The sequence below is a fragment of the Siniperca chuatsi genome, linkage group LG9 (genome assembly GCF_020085105.1).
Source record: "Siniperca chuatsi isolate FFG_IHB_CAS linkage group LG9, ASM2008510v1, whole genome shotgun sequence".
Taxonomy (NCBI): Eukaryota; Metazoa; Chordata; class Actinopteri; order Centrarchiformes; family Sinipercidae; genus Siniperca; species Siniperca chuatsi.
Window position 1 is genome coordinate 8,618,621 of NC_058050.1, and position 27,220 is coordinate 8,645,840.

Here is a 27,220-nt window from a genome sequence, read left to right on the forward strand (position 1 = left end):
TCTTTTTGTCTTTTTTCTGTTTTTTTTTCTCCCAAAAGTCTCTCAACTCTCTACACCCACCGCATCCCACTTTTACTTTTGCCTCCTCTCTTTACTTCTCTCTTCTACTTGTCATGTGTGCTCTGCTCTTGTGACTGTTAGGCATCAATTTAATGCATGTGGATACAAGTTTACAAGTATTCTTCATTTGTTTGCTGACAGCTTTCAAAGGGACATCTGAAAATGATAGTGCTTTATCTATGTGAACTGTACATTTTTAATCTTTTATTTCAGAGTGACTTCTACTTCAAAGAATCTGAATGGGATCAGTCAGGCAGTGTGCATATCCACCTATCCTATCCAATATAGTATGTTAGTGTGTGTATTTCTGTGTGTGTGTGTGTGTGTGTATACATGCCAGTGAGTAGGTGTTCTGTGACAGCCAACATTTTCAGAAAGTGTAACAGAGAGGTGAGAAGAGAGAGAGACTGCATCCTGCAGCTGTTTATCTGCGTGAGTGTCCCGAGTGTCTGTGTGTGCTTGGTGGCTGTGCTTGTAAGCCAGGGCTGCGTAAGATGGATGGAAGAAGATGAAAAGTGGATGGAAAGATGCTGATGCAGAATGGTTTCTCTGATTATGAAGAGCGAGTCGAATGAGAGGGAGTGTCAGAGGATTTCAGATTTTAGGATATGCATTGCATTGAATATAGGATGCACTGGCACATCCTCGACAGAGATTAAAAAAAGTATACATCTCTTGCATATACACTCAATATCCACTTTTATCAGATGCACCTTCCAGTCCACAAAAACTACAAACAATGAGTCAGCTTTATATATAAAACATGTGCATGATGCATTTAGTGCTGAGGTGCTGTTGCTTTTCATCTAAAGGTCAGAAAGAACAAGGGTCATAATTTAGATGTTATGTAAATGTAATGGTAAGGTATATTGTATGGTCATTAAGAGAAAAAAAGATGAGGGTGTGCACATCCAGAGTTCTTCACAAGTGCTGTGAAAAAAAGATATATATATATAATACTTATATTATGTTTTTTATATTATACATACATGTATGTCAGAAAAAAGAATTGTTGACTATGCATTATGCTGTCATTTGAGTCCTTAATTCTGCAATAAATGAGCAAAATAATTATATTTGATTGTTTTCACAGAGTCTAGTGGGTTGTCTTGTTGAATATTAACTAAAGTAGTAGTGATGTAAGTGTTGTTTTTAATCTGAATTAAAATGGCATGGTGTTCACTTTGTGCAGTGGTAGAGGTCCACTTAGCTTGGAATATGGGCAGAAGTCACCAGGAGAATGTTTGAACTTTTCAGAAAAGCTGATGAGAGTATGACAAAAAGCCAACTATTTTCCAGCCACTAATGGCTGTACAAGGACGAAAAGTATGCGCCATCTTGGACTTTACCTTAATACAGGTCGTAACCGTAACGGACTTCACCTGCACCCCACCTGTTCTCAGTGAGACGTGGTTTGCTATTCTTCCTTATGGCTGAAAAGGACACGAATTCCTCCTGAACTGTTGCTGCGAAGTGAGTTTGTATTTCCAACTGTTGTCCGAGGAAACTTTATTAAACGCCTGTAATAGACGCTTCATTTTGGACAGCTATCCGGGAGGACAGTCCTTGGCCTTACCATCACAGAGACAAGTCACAGACTTATTTTTGGTGCGCTAATTTCGGCACTAATTAGATAAGAAAATTTTTTTTAGGGGTGGATAAAGAAGTCAACTCAGAACTAGTTACAGTTTACTAGTTAATTAGCTCATGAACTGCTAACAGTTAGTTACCAGGGTAACATTTAACATTATCCATCACTCAGGTGGACAGTTAAGTTATCAACACCACTGTCACTTGAAGAGGAGATGGGCTAAAATCATCCATAAAGAAGCGACAGGATGTATTTATGGTAAGTACCCTCAAATGGCTTCACATTGTTGTTGGGTTTATCAATCAGTTTTTGTTTGTTGTTTTTTTGTTTGGTCGGAAATTTGAACAGGGAATTTCCGACCTTCAACATTGTCTGCAACGCAGCACTAGTATTGTGCATGTTGGCTCACTGTCATATTGTCATGGCTAACTGGGACACTTGAATAGAATGAAGCCATTGTTAATGTTATTGGTGACACCTATGGTTTTCTGACTATACCAAGTCAAAATGTCTGCTGTGAAAAAGGCCTTTTGTAAATGCTAAACATAGGTCTGTATTTTTAAGGATATATTGAAATGGATTATAATTTAATTTCAGAGATTTCACCAACTGGCTGAGGCCTTTCTGTATGGCGTTGCATGTTCTCCCTGCACTGGGGTACATGTAGGTTAGGTTAAGTGGCGGCTCTAGGTTTCCAGTAGGTGTGAATGTTTTTTTGTGTATATCAGCCCTGTGTTAGACTGGACATCTGTCTTGCCCAATGTGAGCAGGAATAGGATGCACAAGATGAGCGGGTATAGATAATGGATAAATAAATGGACAGATTTGATGCTAGTTGTTTATTGTGGCTAAATGATAAACTCGTAAATAGTAGGAGTGCTTGCTCTTGTGCTGCTTGTTTGAAGTGTGTTTAGTTGGACTAAATTAACTGTGGGTCCCAGATTGAAGGAAATGTGATATTCTTGTTCCTTGGCATCATCCCTGATATTGTATTTGCGTGAGCTCACTGCCTGAATGTTGGTGGGCTTAGTGATACTCATATGAGCTGTCCAAATGATTTAATAATGACAGATATACTAAATGAAAGTTCTGCTGTCACTTGCTGTGCCTGATATAGTACCAACGTAAATAGGTTTTAATGAAGCCACTTCACAATAAGTGGAAAACTTGAAAAGTCTTATTTCTGTGGTGAGAAATAAGACTGAAACCCTACAGTTAGTACTCTGTCCACATCTGGCCCTGCATTATAATCAATTTAAAAGACAGACAGCTGTGGAGTGGCTCCCTGGACCTGCAGTTTCCCATCACACAACCTATCTGCACAACACAGTGACTATGTTTATTTTAGACACTGCTGCAGCCTGCATCCCTCTCTCTTGCTGTCTTCCTCGCTCTCCTTCCTGTCTTTGTATGTGGATGTTTGAGCACAAGCGAGTGCACCTAAACTCACACATATACACAAACACTCGCATACACTCACACACACACACAGCGGGAGTGGGGCCTGCAGCTCCTGGGTGTTTTGCGGGTTGGATTCACACCGATGCTTTCTCTGACTGCACTATTGTTATTTAAATGTGGGAGGGCGATCAGCAGCAAGCATTAATGGCATCCTCAGCACTGTGGATGAAGCACAAGACACACACACCTACACACACAAAATCATACACACATAGACATCCGCACGTGTACGTGAAGACACACACTTTTACGCAAGCCTTGTGGATGCACCTTGAGGGCCATATGAATAACAAATACCTCTGCCATCTGCAATACCACAGAGTATTTCCAACCACTTCGGCACATTAGTCAGCAGTCCTTTGACTTAGGCTCTCCACGCACCACTTGGTGTATTAGCAACGCTCTCCTCAGCTACAATACACTGTGTTTAAAGGTGCAGTTTGAAGAGAAGTTTGTTTTCTTAGATTAAACTTTGTTGCTGCTGATCTGACCTTGTCCTCTTGAGTTTGATGTAGTGGGAGGTGCTAGAGTTGTTTGCTGCGGCGATGTTTTGGTCTGTCAAGGCCAATCAGAGCCTAGCTGGAATACCTGTGGTGATGGTATCATTTTTAAACTGGCAAAGACCTCCCCCACCCTCCCGACACTGCCAGACCAAATGGGATTAGACAGGCACCCCTGGCCATTAACATTTGATCCTTACCTGCTTTCTTTCTCCAGAGAAAACCATGGCTGCAATAGTTGGACATGTTGATTTTTCGATTCCACTTGAAATTTATAGTTTTTAATTTAATCGGATGTTTATGGACAAAAGGAAAGGTGTTTCATATTGTTGCCTGGGGGCTATTAAAGCCGACCGGGGCATTTGGATTAGGGTTGTGGTCATTAATTAAGGCTTCATTTGTAGCACATCATTTTGATTTTCCAACTTGATAATATTATAGAAACAATGAAGAACATGAAGAAGTGCATTCTTAACAGTGATTACTGGTGCAAAATGATGCAGTTGAGCTATAGCTGAGTACTGTCAGCACTGAAGTGATGTACTCAAGAAGATTTCCCAACCTAAACATCGGCTGTTAGCTTATCATAGATCATAGCACAGAAATGCTAGATCTTAGATATGCTAAGATATTTTCGAGGTAGATTAGAAACAGTGTCACAGCATAGTTTGTCCATCAGAGAGAACTGACAAGTTATATTGTTGGTATATTGTTATTAAATTTCAAACTTTTGAATGTTGATATCAGTATTGGCCTCTGGATTATTTGGACTCTACCCATGAATATTTGCATATTTTAATATTATTGCATATTTTGTTATTGTTTTTTTGTTAGACTAAGATTTGGCTATATATACCATGACACAATATACATTTGTCTATCATTGGAAATTTTCCCATACAATTTATAATTTTTTTGACTATTATATTTTCCAGTATTTATTTGAATCTGTGTCAAACTAAAAATTATTTGAATGAAAGAAAGATAGTCAGACTTAGTATATATAGATGAATAGTTGAACAAATTCATAAAATAGAAGATAAAAGAGAACTACTGATGGTGTACAATTTGTCCAAACTTACTTAAGTCACAACTTTATACTTTAAGATAAATAAGATTCTTGTATTGAAAAATCCTCCATGAGACTATTTTTCAGTAAGTCCATAAATGGTCCCCATGTCTTTTCAGGCTTTGAATTTTCTTCCTTTAATGCAAATGTTAATCTTTCCATAGATAGCAAGCTTGAAAATCCTTTCATCCATTGGCTAAGAGGTGGCTTTAGTGGACTATAAATATACAGTTTATACTTAGGTACAGTATCTATCCCTTTAATATCTTTGGTTGTGTCTGGATTTAGAGAATTTCTTCATCAGTGTAATGAAATACCTGGATTTTCTTTGGGGCTTTAATTAACTGAACAAACCAAAGACAAACATGCCCATCTAGTTATTTTATCTAGACACAATTTCACAATTGAATGTGGTATATTACAATATATATTGAAATCATGATATAAAATTACAAATACCGTGATAGAAGACATTACTCATATTACCCACCTCTATACTACACCATGTGAAAATTTAAGAAGGGTAAAAATAGGGAAAACTCATTATTGTAGACATATTTTAACACAAGAGTTGTAGCAAACAATGACACACACAGCTACTTGTACTTTATTAGAACTATCAGCATGATGGGAGTGTGGAGCAGATTGGTTGGCTGAAAACTGTCAGTTGTAAAATTTCTAGTGAAATGGTTCTTCTATGTAATTTATAAGGAAATTACTGGATCACTCTGAACTGAGCAAAGCCCTGTATATGTGGAAAAACCTGCTGGTGAAGTTGCATCTCATCGGTGTCCATATTTTTAGAGCAAGTCTGTTTTCTACTTTTCTCAGCTCACCTTCATTTAGTCCTTACTTAATGATGATGATATCACTGTTAATATGTTGAAATGTTTAACATCTTTCTAACCTCAATTTAGGAATTTCCATAGGTCTTTATAGCTTCCATAGTATATTTTGTATTCTGCTCTCCAAAGAGATAGTAAAGTAAAAAATATTAAACACCTCTTGGTAGATGAGATGATAATGTAACTCAGAGGCATTTCAGAACATATTTAAATATTCCTCTTTATTGAGATTTAGGCTAAATCACAACTGTTTCTCTTCCTCACAGTTTAACATGGATAGTCTCCATCTTGTGTGCCTCTCATCTCTGTGTAATTAAAGCAACACTGTTAATTAGCTGCTCAGAGTAATCAATTAACTACAACGCAACTGTTTTCACTGCTATTTATCAAAGACAAAGAATCAGTTATATAATGTAATAGAAAAAAACAAAAGGCCATCTAATTAGAAATTGCTAATTCATGTGAAACAGATACTGAGATCTCTGAGTGTGTGCTCATAAGCATCTATTCTGGTTATTTTGGGGAGGCTGGGTTGCGTTGGCTGTGTTGTATATCAGCTTTTGTGTTAAAATCTTTTTGCAACAAGCACAACTACGCGTTTTTGTGTTTTGTGTGTGCATGCAGGAGTACATTTGTGTGAGTCTGTGTGTGTGTTGCAGAGTGTTGTCAGAAGTGATCCCATTTTCATTACTCACTGGCTCAAAGAAGGAGGTGAGGCCCTGGCTTGCAGCAGTGATAAATGCATTACCCCAATAAACCCTGTCTCCACTGAGGTGCTGAATGCTGACACACACACACACACACACACACACACACACACACACACACACACACACACACACACACACACACACACACTGAGGAAGGCAGAGAAAGGAGGTTGCGAGAGAGAGAGGGATGGATAGATAAAGGGAGTAAAGAGACAATCAGATGGGAAGAGAAAGACAGTGACAGGTAAGAGGAGATGAGAAAGAGGAGATGGAGGACGAGAAAGAAAAAAACAAAAGAGATGGGAAGACAGGGAAAAGTGACAGGTGCCGAGGAAGAGAGCGACAGGAAAGAGAGGAGACGGAGGAAAAGAGGCAGACAGGCACTGGGAGGGGGCAGGGAGGTGGTGGGTGCAGAGAGACAGAAGGTTAGGGGTAGAGGGGTGCTAATGGCTGTATGCAGAGCAGGACTGTGGGGCATGCAGGAGGTTGTGGGGGCACAGGGATTGATATGTGTGTTGGTGGATGGATGGAGAGAAGTAGAAATGGAGTGATGGGAGGGAGGAGGGAGGTGGGAGGTGAAGGATCAGTGGTGTCCAGCTGGCCTCTTCCTCGGCCGCTCATTAGAGCAGCACAAGTCTGTCACGAATAGTAATCCAGGAGGAGAATACGGGGAGAAGATGTATGTAGTGTGTGTGTTTTAAAGTGTGTATATGAAATCATGCATATGTATGTTTGTGTACATTTTGAGATGACTGTAAGGAAGAGTTCATGTAAGTGTGTGTGTGTTTATGTAAGTGAGTAACTGAGTAACTGTGACTATGAGTGTACGTGAGTTATTTAATGTGTGTTTCCTATTGCATGTATGTAAATGAGCGGGTATGTGATAAAAGATACTGTATGTGTGTGTTTATGTATGCATGTGTGTGACCGAAAATGCTTGTGTGGGCATATGATAAGATGAATGTATATGTATATATACAGTATGGTGAAAGATGTGTGTGTGTGTGTGTGTGTGTGTGTGTGTGTGTGTGTGTTTTTAGTGCGAATGCATCTGAGTGTGTGTATAATGATGAGATGTAGGTGTGTGTTTGTGTGAGTTAGTGCATGCGTTTGTGTGTGATTACATGGCATGAGAATATTTAGATGTGGGCCTGTGTGTACGCAGTGTGTTTTCATGAATATATGTGAATGACTGTGTGTGTGTGTGTGTGTGTGTGTGTGTGCTCTAACTCCTAATCATCAACTCCCTCTCTCTCTGTCCCTCTCTCTTCTTTGCCTCCCAGCCCACCACCTCTGGTAATGAGGTGAGGGTGGGAGCGGATCAGAACCCTTAGTGGAGTGGACCGGTCCTCAGTTGCAACTACATGCGGGTCAGGCCTCCCTCATTAGCTGCCATCACAGTGACATCATAGGCGCAAGCTCCGGTGTGCAAATTGAAAACACCAAGTTCACCAAATCAAATCAGAACCTCAGCAGAGACCCGCTGAGTCTGAGCTTAGAAAAAGAAAAAAAGCCACGCAGGTCTTTTTAATGTCTTTTTGGGATTCTTGAGGAATTAGAGGAGGAGTCGGACGTGATTTGTTGGGGGTGTCAGATGGGAAAACGCGAGGCTGAGAGGGGTGGAGGGCAGAATACAATTAAAATAGAGTCAAGGGGACTGACCTGGTGATGGGAGAGGAGATGAGGGGCGTGGGGGCAGTTCTTAGTGCACGTGCGCCACATAATGAAAGGTTGAACTTTTTGTGGCCGGGGTGGCATACCAAATCAACTCACCCTTTGAGTGTTGAGAGAGAGAGAGAGAGAGAGAGAGAGAGGGGAGCGGGAGCGGGGAAAGAAGGGAGAGAGAGCAGACTGCAGGGTGAGAGAGAGAGGGAGGGAGAAATGGAAACAACGGGCGACCCAAACGAAAGAGGCAAAGGCGAAGGAGAGGCAGAGAGGGACTGAACATGGGAGGGACAGAGGGATGCAGACCTACTCGCTGAATGAGTGGAGAGGAGGAGGATGGAGAAGGAAAGGAGGGAGAGACAGAGCGTGTGAGAGGCCCCCGCTACGTGGCTGCCATGGGGGCCTGAGTGACAGAAATTAATAATTAGTGACAATGATTGACAGCGCTCCCTCCATCTGCGGCTCTCCGCCGCCTCACAACGCCTGCCTCCGCCAGCGACCGCGGGCACAATGAGCTCCAGAGGGATTGTGGGAGACGCACTTGATTGACAACTGCCTCCTGGAGAGACAAGGGGGCAGAGGAGAAAAAGGAGAGAGTGAAAGAGAGGAGGGGTGGTGTACAAGAGGGAGGGATGGAGGGGAGAGGTGGGTGACAGGGGCAAAGGGGGAAAGAACGAAAGAGGGGGGTTGGGGGTTTAGGAAGATGGTCAGAGATTTTTCCCCCCCTCAGAGATTGAGGAATGAATTGCTGCTATCAATTCCTCTCTGTCCTCTCTTCCATTACCGTCCACACTTTCTCCATCACACCTTGGGCTGCTCATCTTGCCATCCCACTTCCACCAGCGCCTCACACCACTCCACACCAGTGTATAGCACCATTATGCAAAAGTGACAAATTTACCATAGAAGGAAGGAGAGGGATAAATAAAGAGGAGAAAATGAGAAAGGGGGTTGAGGCCTCGGGTTTCTGTGGTGAGGGGGAAGCCTGTAAATAGCCATCAGCATGGAATTTGTCACTCTCTCCGCCCCTGTCCTGTCTCTGTTTTCCTCTCTTTAACCACCTTCTATCACTCCTGCTAGCCGTCCCTACTGTCTTTTTCTTTACTGTCAGCAATGACACCACAAAGTGTCTCGGTTTGCTCTATGTCTTGTCTTTTGCTGGACGTGAAATGCATCTGTGGAGGAGCGAAGTCTTGTATGACGATGCACACACAAGCTGTATGACATGAAGTCAAACAAATGCACAAATGCCAGCTGTTGTGCTTTCTGTGACATTTTCTTTCTTTCTTGTCTAATCTCTGTTCCTTTCTACTTTTCCCTCACATATCTCTTCTCACTGTTCCCTCCCATCCTGTTTTTAGTTAATTTTACTTTCTTTTTATCCCATTTTTCTCTCCTTCCCTCTGGTGTACCCCTCCCTTCATCCCTTTCCCTTCCATGCCAGGCCTGTTTTCAGCCTGCCATGACATGGCCTGAGCTAATGTGCTCCAGTACGGCTTAATCGCTGCACAGGTCTCCAAGGCTTACTGCTACACACTGTAACAAAGTACACTATTTACTTCAGGGCTACACAGAGAATAGGCTTGCACAGAACACAGCGAAATCCAGTGGGGAATCAGTTTCACATCACAACACATTATTGATTTTTACCCCCCTAAACAGACATGTTATTCATTGTTGCCTGAGCCTGGTTTCCTATCTCTCTGTCCCTTACAGAGGTGGGAGAGCTCAGGATTAAGGTCATGCCCTAGAGGTAAACAATGTAATGTGTCTCATTTTTCCACCAAAATTATCCATTGTACTGGGTGTCACTTGTTAGTTTGCACTTTTTTGTTGTGTATCATGTAGTAACTAACTCATTTGTTGATATTTTTTTCAATTAATCAATTCATGTTTTAATCTATAAATGCCTGAAAATAGTAAAAGTTTAAAGACACTAGGGTGGTGTCTTCAAATTACAACCAACAGTCTAAAACCCAAAGATATTTACAATGATAGAAGATAGAGAAAAGCAAATTTTCACATTTCAGAAGTGGGATCCAGCCAGTATTTAACCTGCTTGGTTGGTTGACATTTGCTTGTTAAATTACTTTTAACAATTAATTAATTGATTATCAGTATTGTTAACAATTTTCAGTTAATCAGGTCCACTAAACAATTAAGCGACTAATTGATTTATCAGTATGTGAAGAGCTGATTTTGCGGAAGGCAGTTTAATATAATTTAGCCCTGATCTTATGGAATTTTCCCAGTATGTTAGTCTCAGATGGTGTAAAACACTGTCAGTCAGAATCATTTATCTCCACAGCTCTGATTAGATTTAAGGATTCAACACACTTTTGTGGGTTTAGAAAATTCTACATACAACTGTTCGTAGTTAATTTGGTTTTGATTGAACATTTGTTGAATGCAGGTAAATGTCCTTGAAGGTCCCTCATCACTTTCTTCCTCTCTGTTCATGGTCCAGCTGAGGCGTGTAACTTTGCAACCCTTTACTCTTTATACACACACACACACACACACACACACACACACACACACACACACACACACACTAAACAGACGGCACAGAACACGTGGAGTTGACAGCTGGTAACTGCAGGGCCTAGCAGGTGCTGTGTGTGTGTGTGTGTATGTGTGGTTGGCCCCAGAGGGCCCCTGACTCATGGCCAGAGAGGCAGGCAGAGGTGTGTGTGTGTGTGTGTGTGTGTGGATGTAATGGGGGCCTGGCTGACTGACTAGCCTGGAGTTGACTTCACTTCAGCTCCAGTGATTGATTGGAATAGGCCTGGACATGGGGCGATGTATTGCCTTTGGTCACTACCTTTGACTACCTTCATTACATCAATACCCCTCTCTTTCCGCTTTCCTGTTTTGTTTTTGTTATTTGTGTGTTTTTGTGGCTTTTTACTGAACTTTGAAGAGTTCACTTTTATTATGATTTATCAGCACAGCAAGACATGTTTTCCTGGTCCAGGAACTTTCATTGAAAGACCTGCTTTCTGATCTGCTTTATGAAATGGATCATTGCTTGTAAGTAACATGACAGGATTAGCTTGACTTGAACATACTGCAGATGGGAAGTTTGGAGGATTTAGTGCACACTGAAAAACTCTTTATCTGACTGTCTCTCTTTATTTCTCTCTCTCTCACCAGAACCAGCTTGTTCTTGGTCAGTATACCATTTGATGGAGTGTGCTTGCCACCCTGCCTACCTCTGGCTATGGTGCCATCTTGAAAGGCACCGCGGCACACACACCTGGTCCGCCGGCTGCCTCTTTTGTCTGCCTCACCTTTTGTCAGCACCATGTTAATGAAGGCCCTGTCAGTGTCCACCGCTTGCACACCGGGGCGCCTTTTAATGAGTTCGCTATTTGATCGCTATAGACACCCACGATGCTCGTTTTTATTTTTTATTTTTTTATCCCTCATGGACGATGCTCCTTCGCTCTTGTATATGTATGCATGTTCACAGAAGTGTGTGTTGGGCTAAAGGGGAGGGAGACCAAAAGGAGGGGGCCGGTCAGCTGATTAGGACTAGTTCATGATAAAAGAGGGAGGGTGGTTATCTTTTAAAAAAAAAAAAAAAAAAAAAAAAGGAAAGAAAAGAAAATTATTATTTTTATTCCCCCCTCCCTCTGTACCCAAGTGAGTCGTGGCTCTCCCTTTTCAGGGGTAGATGAAAGCAGCTGGGCGCAGGGCTTCCAACAAAAAGTGCCAAGCGATCACAAACAAACCTTCAGATGAATCACATCAAAGGCGCTGCCCCAATTGTTAGCCCTCTCGTATCTGCGGAAAATTGGCTCATTAAGGGCAAAAAATGACATTGTTTACATTAGCCGGGGTCCTGATTAGTGCCAGCCATGTTTGTTGTGTTGCTCTGCTGTCCGCTTACCAACAGACCACTTCAGCCATCCTGCACAATCGCTCCTTTGAAGGCTTTCTTTCTCTGGGAAAAAAAAGAGATAGAAAGAGTGAGGACAACAACAACAAAAAGAAAGGGAAAAACAGAGAGGGGAAAATACATCCATACACAGACACACACAAACACATACAGTTGCTGTTCCAAACCCACACAAATGGACATGATAGCTGGTCTTTTCTCTCTCTGCCTCTCTACTCTCCTCTGCTCATCGGCTTTTCTCTCTTTAGGACTAATTAAGTTGCTTGTGGAAATGGAGGCGATAGGAGAGGACAGTTGGGCCAATGATGAGTCTGTTTGTGCTGTAATTGCACTGATAAAGAGGTCGGTGTTGTTGGTGGCAAAGAAAAGAAAAGAAAGAGCTTGACAATGAAAGGGCCTGGGGCTCTTCTTTGTGCCAACAGCCTCATCTCCGTGAAAAGAACACCTTTTGTGGAGCGAGTGTTTTGTAAACTGAGATGATTTCTAATCTGTGGAAAGTGCCATGTGTTTTAGACAGGCATGTGTGTGCGTGTGTGTGTGTTTGATCTCCTAGATCTGAGGTGTAAGGGTCCTTCTACCTTTTCATCTCCCACTCGAACGCCCTTCTTCATTCTTTTCTGTCCCTTTTTCCATTTATTTAACCATTTATAGAATCTGTAGGACCATACAGAACTAGAAACCTAGATGAGATGTAATAAAATGAGATAAGTTTTATCTGCAGGTATACTGATCTTCTGTTGCAGCAAAAAGCCATAGTATACACCATATATTCTATGCATAAACAAATCTGTACTTTTGTATGTTCTGTTTATTGCAGACGTGCAGTATATAGTGTATATGTATATAGTTCTACGTTTATTGTTTTACATATCTTTGTTTCAGCTTTGTTGTCCTTGTTTTTAATTTCATGTCTATTTCTATCTTTCTGTAAATTGTTCTTGGAACTGTGTGTAAGTAGCCTACATTGAGAGCAACTTAAAACTGGAGTCATATTCCTTTTATGTGTACACATACTTGGCCAATAAAGCTGATTCTGATTCTGGTATAGATGCAGAGATTCATAAATAAATATGATAATGATAACATTGCCCCTCCAAATTAATCTGATTAAAGTTGTAATTTTCCTAAGAAATGAACATTTCTATCATTTTGATTCTGTCTGAGACTTTCTGGCAAACTTCCCCCGAGAAGTTGCCTCAATGAAACATTTGACCTATTAAAATTCCGGAGGGGACTTTTCATCTATCCCAGCTTGGTCTGACAGTGAATAAGAGAGAGAACGAGACAGTGCGTGACAAAAAAAGCATATGAAAAAAAACTTGCAGAGTAAAACTTAAAGTTATAGGTGAGCAGGTCAAGCTGCATCGCTAACGACAGCAGCCGACCCGGAGCTCGCCCTGCGTTACCCTTCGCCTTCCGCTGCTCCCCAGGCCGCCTCACCTTTGCCCTGGGAGTGAAATGGAGTCTGAGATAGAAGGGGGGCAGGGATTGAGAGCAGGAGGAAGAACACCTCCCCCTCAACATAATGATAACCACTGAGATCTGGCCGCCGTCCCCCACTGGCCCCTGGACACTCAGCCCTGTGGCCCCCAGGTCAGCTCAGCACTATTATTATACCTCCTCTCTCCTCCTGAACTCTCTGACTCCACATTTACATACCCACCACTTTTTTTTGTCCTACATTCTCTCTTTTTTCTGGTTTGCTACACTTCCTCAATTTTTTCTTAGTACACCTCATTTTCTTCTCTGCCTCTCCCTGAACTCCTCCCTTTCTCCTCTTTGTCTTTTGCATTTCATCTGTACAGTCTAGGTAGGGTGTATGCACGCCTGCGAGTGTGTGTGTGTGTGTGTGAGTAATAATTACCATTTAGAATACTAGCAGATCTCTGAGGGAGGGAACCCAAGTTTGCCAACAGCGAGGTATTGTGGGAGCTGTTTGGCTTGTGTTTAGGTGCCCTTGGTGTGCTGTGCTGAGGAATCAGAATTTCCTTGACTTTTGACTGCCTTTGTCCCCAGGGGGGAGGCAGGGAGGGATAGAAGGGCATGGACTGACTTCCATTTGCTGTTAAGGACCCATATGGAAAATATAAATTGGTAGCAGCAGGAAAGACTGAAACCATTGGCATTCCGGGCATCACCCATTTGAATTCATGAGGTTGTGTCTCTGCCCACTTCTCGATTGGAATATTTAAGAATGTGTCACACGAGGAAAGATAGATAGAGATGTAGACGGAGCTTGTTTCTGTCATTGTTTTCTGTCTGAAATTTTTTAAAAGTCTTCTTGGGTTTTTGCTTTATTCTTTGGTTGACAGCTAAGATGAGTTAATTTAGGATCAACAGTGTATTTTGTAGGTTTACAAAATTCTGAAGCCTGGTGAAAAGCTTGTGCATCCAAAATCTTGCTAATATTTATATTCACATTTATGGCTTCTGACAGATGTTCTCATCCAGAGAAAGTTACAAAATGTGTGATCAGGGCAATACTATCAGATCAAGTGAAAATAGACAGCAGCAGTCAAACCACCCCAGTGAATAGCTGAGCTGAGAATAGTGAGTAGCTTAAAGTGTTTAATATACTTCTATTCAAAAAGTAAAACAAAGCTGGTCTAATCTATACCCATTCTACACAGTGGTTCTCAAACTAATCGTTTCAGCACCGAAACAAACTGTTTTACTCAACAGTTTGGCTTGTTAGATGTATTTCCACTTTCAGTGCTATTTAAGGGTGTGACGCGATATTAAAACATGACGATATTTCTTGTTGAGTTGAAAAGCTGTGTTGCTGAGTAATAGCCCATCCAGCTGCAGCCAGCATGACGTTGGGGTCTGACGATATTAGCATTGAAATTGCAGCCGCCACTTTTAAATCTTTTGTGTGGCAGCATTTTGGGTACCCAGTGGAAATAATATGGTGACAGAGTGACAGACAATATGTAAGAAAACATTGCCATACACTACGGCAAACACGAGCACTATGCAAAGACACCTACAGAACCACCACAGCTCTATACTAAAATCAACTGTGCCTGTGAAGAAAACACTTAAAGGCCAGGCAACGCTGACTAATGCCTTTGCAACTTCTACAGTCAAGTCCTAGAGCTATGGCAGTAACGAGAGGCATCGGCATATTCATTGCAGCTGATATGAGGCCATTTTCCATAGTTCATGCATGCACAGTTATAAAACATTTCAAACTGCACCTGCATTGTTTTGAGACTCAGTCAAATAAAAGGCTATTTTTCCAGTCATATATTTCATCATTGAAGTTTTCTTCAAAGTAAAATATCGTCTCGCCTCGTGAACACAATATGGTGTATTGTCTTGTCTCGTGAGCTGAGTGTATCGTTACACCCCTAGTGGTTTTCCATGTTGAAGTAACTCCCAAGTATTCAGTAAAATGAAACACTACCTTGTGACACATGCATGTCTTATGTCATGAATTAGTATCACATTGATGACATAATAGACCTCCTGCCTTACATCTCCTGTTTCCAGGAACCACACTCGACTAGCTCAAAGCAGTGACAGAAGGGAGTAAAGCTTGCTAGATGGATGGATCAGGGTATTCTCTCTCTCTCTCTCTCTCTCTCTCTCTCTCTCTCTCTATATATATATCTATATATCTATATCTATATATATATATATATATATATATATATATATATATATATATATATATATAATGTGTGTGCGTGTGTGTATTTGCTGAAGAGGAGGGGTGCTGCAGTGAGTATATGGCTTCGCAGGAGCAGGCCTAGTGGGGGACTACATTAGGAAGGGGTTGTGTCCTGCTCATGGGACAAGGGACCAACTGCGACCTTGTGGATAATAACTGCCACCAGGGCCAGCCGCAAAGGGAAAGAGACAGAGAGTGATTTAGAGAGAGGACAAAGCTTCATCACTTCCCCATTCTCTCCATCCCACTCCGAGTGCCCTCCCGCTCATGTCACCACTATCAGTTTAAATGGAGCATTATGCAAAATGGAGATGATTTTGGCTTCAGGGGGTGTGATAGGGAGAATTGCGGGTTAATGTAGGGGAGAAAAGAAAAGAAAGATGGGGATTCTGTTGGATGGGAAGAGTGGGTTAGAGCGATAGTAGGAGGTTGTGGGGTTTGGTGGGGGAGTGTTGGAGGGAAAAGGGGGGTATAAGAGGGTTAATAAAAGTGACAAGTGAGTGTTTCATTGTATCTAAGCCACCCTCCTAGACAGGTAACACACTTAGAGGATTCGCTGAGTGAGAGAGTCAGGCTATTGGGGGAGATCGTCACTTCAGTGTCTGTCTCAATATAAGCCGGAGGCGACACAGGACCCCAGGGTCCGGCCTTCCCATATAACAACCCACCTGAGAGCCAGCACAATAAAGGCCACTCAGCCAGATGCAATAAACCACAAAGAGAATTTCCTGGAAAAACTTGATTTAAGCCGGAAAGTAATTGAAAGTTATTTGCAAACTGTGATTTCCTAAAATCATATACCCCAGGTTGACTTAGGAGAGTCATTCATATAAGATTGACTGTTATCTACAAGCTAAATGGATTTGGTTTTACCTGACTCAAAAGAAAAAGTTATTGGAAAATACACTTTACCCAGTCTCTTATCTCTTCCTGTGGACTGTTGAGGTGAAGTGCAGCGCTGGATATATCCTTAGAGGATTTTCGATTTTCATCGCTTACATTGTTTTGAAAGGGAATCAACTTTTAAAGATGCCAAATCTCAAACTTCCTACAAGTTTATTGCACTTGCCATGAGTCAAGATGTGATTATTTTCAAAACAAACAGGTTCAGTCTAATGAGAATTTGACCTTAGTCATGTGTTCAGCAATATTGAATTCCCAACCCAAAAAGTACACTTTTTTGTTGGGAGGGAATTAGGATAATTTTCTCTGTGATGGCCATTTTGTCAATTACAGTGACTATTGTATATACCAATTGCATTCTTATATTTTGTCTATGCTGCTGACATCAGTACAATTAGATGAGCATTTAAATATGTGGTAGGTGTCAGATGCTTATGAAAATAAAAGAAGTGAAACTCAACTTTCATGAAACGGTTTTATTGGGATTTGAGAGAGGTTTTTGTACCTTCACTAACTAAAGCACAGAAATATAATAAGAGGTTATCTGAGTAGGTGGAAACACAGTCTAGTGCAGTTTCATGTAGAAATGAGTACCAGAATTGCTCTGAATTGACAAATATTTTTGTGTTGATTAACTAATCAATACATTGACTAATTGTTTCAGCCCAAATGAAATTGCTCCACCCTCAATGGCGTAAGTGGGTTTGTTGAAAGCCCCTATTTCCACACAGCTGCTCACTTGGAGGAATTGACTTTCACAAGACAAAAATGGCACTGTGACACTGTGTTAGTGCTACCACTTTATGCAAGCAAAAATAAGAGGAAAGTGTCACCATGGTGGAAAAGCTTAAAATTGCTGTCAGTGAATTTCACTGTGAATTTAACAATGTATATCAGCACTCACAGGCAAAAAATATGGTGTGGGAGTCTTTAATGACATTGAACACTAACAAACAACTAGCATGTATGGGTACAGTATATAATTACATATATCATATACTTTTAACAATTGGCTTAACAGATGATATGTGACACTTCTTCTGATCTGATAAATCTACGGCATGGTCAACCTGAAACTCTGCAACTGCCACAGCATGTTGCAAGTTTTTGTAGAAAATCATTTGCCTTTCTGGCCAATGCACTGACTCACTTTGTGTGTACGAGGCGTAAGAGATCCCCCCTGGGGTGTGTTAAATAGTTTCTGTGTATCGCTATTACAGAGGTTAACAATTATTTTCTCCCTTGAAATGAGGGGCACTGACCCTAATATGAGGCTACTTAACACCCATAATAAGATGATAATTGGCCAGTGATGATGGTTTAGCCCCTCCCCCATCTCCCAAACTGTCGGTTAATTGTAATAGATTACCTGTGTATTAGTTACATTTATCATTTCTGAACTGAAGCACATGGAGATGTGTCTGTGCGTTCATGTACACTTTGCGTGTGTATGAGTGATTATCAGTGGGGGAGGGGCGGCTGAGACTTGAGATAATGATACTTCAAATCATTTCCTCCTTCTCCATCCTGATATTTTCTTTTTACGCTCGACGCCTCACTTCCTCATGTGCGCGCTTCGCTGATGACTGTCGTAATTGCGTGTTCACGGGCTCGATTTCCCCCGAGGGGTTCCCCAAATTAAAAGAAGTCATCCCACTCTTCCCTCATCTCTCTTTCCTCCAGCACCCTGTTTTTTACACACACACACACTTTACCCCCCCCTTGTTTCTCTCTCTCTTACAATCCTGCTCCGGGGATGCCATGCTTATTTGAATGGAACTTTCTTGTCTTTTTTCTTCTTCCTTTTCAAGCCGCGTGTCACTAATGAATAAATAAAACACACACAAGCAGTGGATTGACTTTCATGCATGGGTGCACTGGCTTTGATGAGACACCCCCCTCCCTTCCAATCTTATAGACAAGCTGCTGAGGACAGTCAATCTCTGCTCTGCTAGGCTACTGTTAAACATTTGTTCTTTATGCAGATGATGCCCATTTTGAATTTTGCAAGGCCTCTGCTGCGGTCAAATAACTGTGAATTTAAATCTGGATTCCTTTGTCTTTAGTTTGTAAAGGACAGTTATTAATCACACTTAAACATTTCAAATATTTTGTTGCTATCACTGATTAACAGTGACTCAGTGTAAAAAAGCTGAAACCTATCTTTTGTGTTCCAAACATAGTCAGGTTGGGCTTTTTTTTGAGAACTCCTAAGGCAAATTTAATTAACTAATTTTTAATTATTTTTTTTTTAGCAGAGTTAGCATGGGCAGTAATAGCTGCCAAAGAGCAACACATACAGAAACAGAAACTCAAAACTTATCTACAGAAAAATTAATGTAACTCACATATTACACATTGCTGCTATACACAATTGTGGTTGTGTTAACATATTGTATGCTGAGTTGTAGATTGAAAAAAAGCTTTCTGGCCATTTATGCACAAATGAAAGTATAATTTAACAAAGGATCAAAGTGTAAACAGTACCAGTGGTGAGATCTACTAGTCTAATGTTTCTGAGGCAGCAGTGTACTGTATTTTATCAATCTTTACAACCACGGTTTAAAAGGAAAATGAAGCCCCGACTGGTACGAGTAGTCTTTGCTAGTACTTGTGCAGCTAAAGCCAGCAGTGTGTGCCCTCGCTTAACTGCCAAGGGCCTGGCATGCCGAGCAGGGCAGAGGGATCCTGGCACTAATTAGCTTGTAATGGCATCATAAATTATGGACAAATCAAGGCGGTGCATCGGACAGACGTTTTAATGAAAAGTTGTAATGGGTCACCCCCGGAGGCCTGAGGGCTGAAGTCCTTTCACCTGCCAGGGTTATCCATCACATCACAGCTAGCAACAGGATTGGATCCACAGACTGGTTAAGAGACAGTGTGGATGGTGTGGATGCTGGATTTTTAATCTGGAGTTTCCTTTCTCTTCACCAGTACCTGTTAGATGGTTTTGTCATGTTTGAGATTCTCTACCTGGCAGAGCTGATATCAGATATTCCAATGAAGCAATCTTTTCCATATTCAGCTACATTACATCACCTTGCATCATGTCTAAATAGATGCATATCCATAGAGCTTCCACACACATGCCTTGATCTTTCCTAGACAGAGGTGCCTCTCTTTCACGTAGAAAGTTTCAAGAAAATGGACATCAATCCCTGGAACGGATGGTCAAATGAAATCTTTCTGGGACTTGATGTTTCTTTTGTCCCTTCATGCAAGACCCGATAGGGTTCTGGCCGCGGCTGCCAGATGAGCGTCTGAGAATCATTAGCGAAGCTGATTTGATTTACGTCCTGTGTAGATGGGGCCACCCAAATGATCTGCCTCGCCATGGCCGTCATCAATCACCGCCAACCAGAGGGCACAGCAAGCACGCATGGGAAAGAGAGCGGGGTGGCACACCAATGCACCCACAGGGCTGTGTATGTGTGGGCATGTGTGCACATACTTTGTACAAATGTATATTCTGTAAATGTTTGTGTGTGAATGTGTGCACATGAGAGTGTGTTTGTGGGATGAAATTTGTGTATGTTTGAATATGTGTCTGTATGGGGTGTGTATTGTGTGTGTGCATGTGTGCCTGTGTGTTGGTTTGTGTGTGTCACTATGTGAGCATATAAGCCTTATTATGAATCTGGATGTGTAATTATTAATATCTATCATTTGTTAATTGTAAATATAGGTAACATTACCTTTTTTTCCAGTGAATTCACAAATTCAAGCAATTCATTGTTGATTCATATTCAGTACTTTTGACATTTGATGACATTTTGTTAATGTTTCAAGTCAGTGGTTCCCAACCAGTCTAGCCCCAGTGTCCTCATTTCACTGTAGTTATTAAGTCATAGTTCACATGGGGTAACTAACATCCAATCAGTTTTACTTTACAAAAAGAACAACAACATAAATAAGGTGCATTTTAGCACCATCTTCAATAGGTTTTTCAACAAAGTCAGAATGGCTTATGATAGGTCCATATTAGACTAAGAACATAAAAGTTTAAAAAACAGTAAAGTTTTATATATTATGTGTCATACTTGTTATTATGTTTGGCCTTTGCTACTACTAGCAGTGGGAAATGGTACTTCAGAATGAAAGTCCTGTGCCAGAAATTTACTACACTTGAGAATAAATCTTTTTGGTTGATAAAGGGATACCATACAAGCGGGACACGGATATGTCTGCCCAGTATGTAGATACAATACACATTTAACTCTGAATTAAAGGTCCAGTGTGTAACATTTAGGAGAAGCTATTGGTAGAAATGGAATAAAATATGTATTAGTATGTTTTCATTAGTGTATAATCACCTGAAAATAAGAATAGTTGTGTTTTCATTACATTAGAATAAGCTGTTTTTATCTACATAGGGAACAGGTCCCCCTTCACGGAGGCCACCATGTTGCACCGCTGTGTTTCTGCAGTAACACAGAACAGACAAACCAAACACTGGCTTTAGGGGTGTTCGCGTTTTTCATGGTCACCGTATTTCACCTACACACTTGGAATAGAAGGGGAGGGTGAGGCGAGTGGTATTCAAATGGTTGCAATCTGCAATTTCACTGCTAGATTTCACTAAATCCTACACACTGGACCTTTTTTAAAGATAATTTTAATGATATCAAATTATTGGGACTTACTAAAGATGGTTTTGAATACTTATACAGCATGTCTAGCAGATGCCAACTCCATATATAAGTCTGTCCAATGAGTAAAATTATATTCTAACCTGATAATTTCCGACCCAAGGCAAGTGAACTGGTGACTTGAAAGTCTTGAAATCAGTTAAATTTAGTGCCGCAGGATAAATCAAGACATTTTGATCAAACTTTCCCCTGAAAGTACTTAGCCTTTTTAAAATGTTCCTTTGTGTCTGTGCCTTGGTTTGTGTTTACATGCGTATGAATATCCGTGTGTCTGTCAAACAAACTGAGTGAAGTGGGGGGCTAGTGAGAAATGGGTGCGTTTCCATTTGAGGGCTCATGATTGACGGCCAACTTTGGCTTTCCTGGGAGTATGTTGTTGCTGGCAAGAATCCATGGCGCCTTGTTCACTTACAGAGAGTTGGCACAGGTTCCACTCCACAGTGGCGCACAATTCACATGCCATTGCACTGTTGCATCAGCAATAATCTGTTAAAGCCAAGAGAGACAGGGAAACGGAACAACATTTCGTTAATCGAAATGCCTTTATCCAAACCTCCTCCCATCGTAACCACCTCCACGCTAAAACACCATGGCACTTGTATTATTGGAACATGCATGCTCAAATATCTCCCTGTGATATGCTAATGAAACACTAATCCTTTATAGTGTAGGTCTATTTGCACTTTTATAGCATTCAGAATCCAGTGATTCCATTGGATTCAGGTCAAGGGAATATCAAATTAGATATGCAGTATCAAATCCTGAATGTATGACTCAAATATAGGCCTATTTGTTTTGCTTTTGCTAATATGCTGCAGCAATAGTGACGATCTTCAAAAATTGAATACTGTAAAAGACTAACCCACATAGTGCACACACATACTGTGGATTATATTAGCAAGATGAATATCACACATTGGGGAGAGGAGGGTTGTATGTGTGTATGTGTGTGTGCAGGGGGTGAAGGCCAAATTAGCCAGGGTGTATAAGCAATTATTGGGGCACACAATGTACCTAAGCACCCTAATAGGTATGTAGAGGAGGCATTATTCAATTAGAGTGGCAGTTTGCTGTAGCGAGGAGCAGAGCAGTGGTGACAGCGCTGGTGTCTTCTCCTTATGAAACAACCTATTTAAGCTAAATCAACTCCCACTTAAGAGCTGCGGTAATAAGCGCGCGGCGACGCTCGCCGGCCCGCGGGGGCCTATCCGTCATGCTGTAATACGGAATCAGAATGAGTGATAACACCTAGTCCTGCTACAGCGCCTTAGCTGCTGCCGCAGGAATGGCTCTCAAGCACACAGACACACACAAGATAACATACACACCTGCACAGACACACATGCACACATTGCTAGTAGCAGCAATACTGCTGGATGGCTCTGCTCATTTCTCTCTCCCACCCACCTCCTGCTCCACCAACTTGCATATGCAGAAAGAAATTGTGTTTCTATGGATTTGCAAGTATGAGTTTATTTATTTATTTATTTTTTACTTTTTGTCATTGTCTAAGTGTGATCACACTGTACTGTGTTTGTGTGGTGTGTAAGTGTGTGTATCAGTGTTTTGTATATAGTTCAAATAATTAATTATGTTTTATAAATATTATAGGGTTGCAACTAACAATTATCTTCATTATTGATTAATCTATTGAATATTTTTTTGATTTATTGATTACTCTTAAAAATGTCAAAAAATGGTGAAAAAAGGAGTCAGAGTCAGTCAAGGCACGTTTTAATTGATTGGTATTTGCTATACTAAGTCCAGTCACTAGCCAGTATGTAACATTACTTCTTCCTGTCATGGTATCTCTGTATTAGGCCAAAGCTACTAGACACCATTAGTTGGGTGAAAACTTACATTACCTGACTGAAATTTGTCTGAACACTTAACAGTGCACACACTCAAAAATACGTTAGTCAGTTACGCAGTAAATACACTGTAAATCCTTGTTTGGAAAATCTGGCAGATCATGTTTGCAAGGAAGGAATATTAACAGAAGAAGCAGCCACAGTGAACTGGTTAGATACAGTAAGGAGCTGCAGGCGACAGGTACTCGCTGCAGTTTGAGTGAACCTCAAAGCTCTAACATGTTATGAAAGTAATACATTTTTACTTCTCAGTTCTGTCTTATGGAAAGCCACACTGATAACAGTTCATGGAGCATTCACGGAGTTATTCCAGCTGTATGAACATTCGGCATCAGTTCAGTCATTTTAAACACCTACATGGTTGGAAGTGAAAAATAATGTGCCAAATGTGCACTTTGCTGGTTTAATCAAATTCTTAAAGCTTTTTAAACTGATCATTGATATAACATTAACATCCCTAGCTCTGTTATCTAGTGAGTGCTTTGCCTTAGACTCTTTTTTTTTTTACTAGTTTTTACTGTACATTTACTCATTTTGCTCATCACTGGCCTGTGTACAGATAAAACTTAGTACAATGAACCTAGGTAACAAATACAAAGAAAACAGAAAAAAAAATGTTGAGTATTTTCCCGATTTTGAATTATGGATAGAGAGAATGAACAGATGAAAACAACAACAAAACATCTACAGAGTGATGAAAACAGGAGGGAAAAACACTCAATAAGTGGCATGCTTGAGATGCTTGAGAAGCCTGGTTTCATGGGCATCCTTCTTTCTTTTTTTATATCTTGTTTATTTTTCTCCTCCACTCTTTCTCCCTCTTTCTCTTATCCCTCTCTCTCTCCATGGCTCATCAGTGTGGTTGTTCATCGGTAATGACTCCCACTGTGGCAGGGCCCCTTTAAGGTTGAGGTCCCCCCCCATCCTTCCCCCTCCTTCATTCCCATCCACCATGCATTATTCATGGATTCACAATCAAATGAGGGAACTACGGTTGGTAGCAGGAGACATGGTGCATGGCTCTTCCTCCCCAAAAGTCCCCCGAGGTGCCCCAGTCTGGTACCCACCATCACCCACTCCCCCTAACCCCGCCCTGGCCCAACCCACCACCTCCTACTCACCCCTTCCGACACGGTGACAGATTCTTGTTTTTTTTTTTTATTGGTGTGGGGGTCCAGACACACTGACTCCATCTGACCCTTCCCTGGGGTCATTGGCAGTCACGCTGATCAGCGGTGACCTCCGTTGCCCTTTGGGGTAGTCATCACTTCCTCTTCCTCTCTACAGGGATACACCCAAAAGTGTCTGGCACCTTTTTGGAGGGTGGCTAAGGATGGGTGGGTTGTGCTTAGGATAGGTCGTCCTTTCTTTGGACACTTTTTTTTACAATAGCTAACACACTGGTTTGACATCACTGACAAGCTATTAAACGTGTTATTGATGTTATTTTGTCAAACCTATTGTTATCAAACCTTAAATATACCAAAAATTTACTTCATATTGTATCTGAAAACCTTTGCATTGGCCTTCCCACAGAAATACTGAATAATAGGGATGGGAAGTGACAAATAGAACCAGAGAGAGAGTGCAAGTGGGCAGCAAAAAGGGAAAGTAGAAACGAGTGGGTGAAACTAAACTTTATTTTATTGCAGTTTCCACACAGATGTTGAACAGGCTTGTTGCACAGATGATGCCTGGCCAGCTGCTATAGCTTCAGGTATTGGTGAGCTACCTCCTTCTACTACGCACACAGATCTATGCTAATTTGGAGACAGAGCTCATTTGATAAGCACTTTTTAAAGCAAAGTTGACTTTAAATGATTAATGTTTTTGAGGTCGACCAGGATGTTTAAATGATGTTTAAATCCCCAGCATTCATTCTTACAACCAGTGCCTGTGGCACAGTGAAAAGTGTCAAGATTATAATACTGGAGAGAAAGACAGAAAGGGAGAAAATTCCTTCAATGTGGTGACTGTAGTAGAATAGTTGAATGAAGAGTAAGATTACAGATTAATATATTAAATGCCAAGATAGGCCCACCTGGTGTGTGACAGATCTTTCACACAGCGCAGCCAGTGGAAATGGAAATGTATCATAACTAGGTCTCTTGTGAGTAATTTTATTCTGATCACCCCCGGTTTACTCATTTCCTACTTCTTTTATTACAGGCTTTATATATGAAGGATTAAGTCTTGTAATCATGTTGGTAATTGAAATTGCAGGCTATGATATTGTACATTGCTTAAAGCCATACAGTCTCACACAGTCACCTGTCTCTGAATCAGAGTTCTTCCCTTTCCTTCCCTGCCATTCTGAATAACCCAAAACACTGCAGCCAGTCTCTTCTTTTCCTAGCAAGCCCATAAATATGCCATTATGGTACTCTTATTATCCTCATTATTGGGGTGGCTGGAGTGGCGCCTGCGTCTATCATGGCCCTCTAATGTGGGTCTAATGGTTCTGACCTGTACGGGACACAGGTGGTCCCCAGAACAGCCTTGATTGGGTCCATTTATTAAGCTGCTCTGGCGCCAGAGACGGTCCGGTTAGTCATTTGCGTGCGGGGCAGGTTCCAATCCCAAGGCTGCTGACTGGAGCCCCCCCCACTCCACACCCTCGTCTCGCCCCATAGCCCCAGCTTTGTTCTTTCCTAATGGCTCAATTAAATGGGTTAATTCGGAATGGGGACCCTCTTCAAATCTGTGATTATCACCTAGCCCCCTACCCTGCCACATCACACCACCAGCACACGTGCACACACACACACACACACACACACACACACACACACACACACTGCTATTGCTCCATTGCTCACCCCCCCCCAACTGTAAGCCCACACATTTATTATTCATCGCAATCAAATAAGTGAGGTGGTTGAAGAAAGTTGCTTTTCTCTCTCTCACTCTCTTTCTTACCTCTCTCTCATTCTCTCTACCTTCATCCCCTCCCTGCGCCTCCTCTCCACTCGTCACCTCTCCTCTCCAAGGGAAGAATTTATTTTATTGCGACAAACACTCTGTGGAGCCCTTGGCTTTCGGCAGCCCCAGCCAGTCATTGATGCAGGCAGTCAGGGAAGCAGGCAGCCAAGCAGCCAGGCAGCCCTCCCCGTCAGGAAAATGAGCAATTCTCTCATTGTAATAATGCGCCTCTGTCATCTTCCCATTATCGGCATGATAAAAGATGAAATATTCAGGGAGGCTGGCCTCCTAACCTGATCTGGGCGCGATATTGGGCCTGTGGAAAATGAGTTTTATCAGCTTTAATATACTCCTTGGCAGACTGACCCTTGAAATTAAACATTATTACAGAGCGGATATTTAAAAAACCGGGGCCACAAATTACATCAAAATGAAAATATTAAGGAACATTACGAATATATCAAGTGGCGCTTCTCTCCCTCTCTTCTCACGCTCACACACCAGCTCTCCTCATCCTAACACCCCCTTTCTCATCCAGTCTCACCCGCCCCACCATTTCACCCCCCTCAACCATCTTCGATGAGCGTGGTCGGGGATGCGGCAGGCGACGTTGTAAGTGTCACTGTTGCTGTGTGTGTGTGTGTGTGTGTGTGTGTGTGTCTGCAGTGGGCTGGCAGAGAAATAATAACAATGCTGCCTGTCCCACCAGCTTCATACGTCTGCATAAACTAATTAGACCTCGATGCTCTCATCACCTGCTTTATTGAGAATGGAGGGGAGAACACTGGCAGGAGGTGTGGGACTTGAGTAGCTGAGTGTGTTCCTACACTTGTGTGTTTGTATGTTTGGGAGGGAGTGTGCGATGGAATTAGTGTTTGATGTGTATTTGATAGGGAGACAGAAAGTATGTGAACTTCTTAGGCAGTGGTGGTGGGACTTAAAATACTATATATAATGTACATCTGTGTGTGTGTGTGTGTGTGTGTGTGTGTTTATATATAGTACTGAGGAAATTTGTCACATAAATAATCCTTCCTCTTCAAAATAATTCCTGGTATTTCAGCTGCATGTTTTTGTCAGGTAAAGGTATCTCTGGACTCCTAACATGACAACTCATGTACAGTAATGCTCATGGAAAATAATGGAAAAACCAGTAGGAAGTGAGTTTCTCTAATCATTTTAAAAGTAAAATCCCCCAAATCTATTTGTCCCCCAAAATGGAGAGAAAGTGATGTTGGCTCTGTGAAGTGTGTGGTGATTTGTCACTTTGTGATGGGGGGATATGAGAAATGCAATAAAAGGCGGAGGAGAGATGTGATTTGAATAGATTTCAGAGGAAGTCGGTCCTTGGGGGAGTTGGATGAGTAAGCAGTGTCCCCGAAGACCGAATT

At 41.5% G+C, this 27,220-nt stretch overlaps 1 protein-coding gene across 8 annotated transcripts in view; it reads left to right on the top strand.

Annotated features, from left to right (window-relative positions):
* Positions 1-1,265: 1,265 nt before the first annotated feature.
* pou3f1 (POU class 3 homeobox 1) overlaps positions 1,266-27,220 on the top strand; it is a 220,246-nt gene continuing 194,291 nt past the window's right edge. For 2 of the 8 annotated variants that reach the window (XR_006379235.1, XR_006379233.1), the window contains exons 1-2: positions 1,267-1,533; positions 1,823-1,909. Coding sequence is in view for 1 of the 8 variants with exons in the window: in XM_044208429.1 (XP_044064364.1) it covers positions 1,899-1,909 (11 nt within the window). In the remaining 7 variants the exon portion in view is untranslated. Of the gene's footprint in view, positions 1,910-13,235; positions 14,087-27,220 lie in introns of those variants that run through there. The other 6 variants (XR_006379236.1, XR_006379234.1, XR_006379232.1 and 3 more) reach the window with 6 other exon arrangements.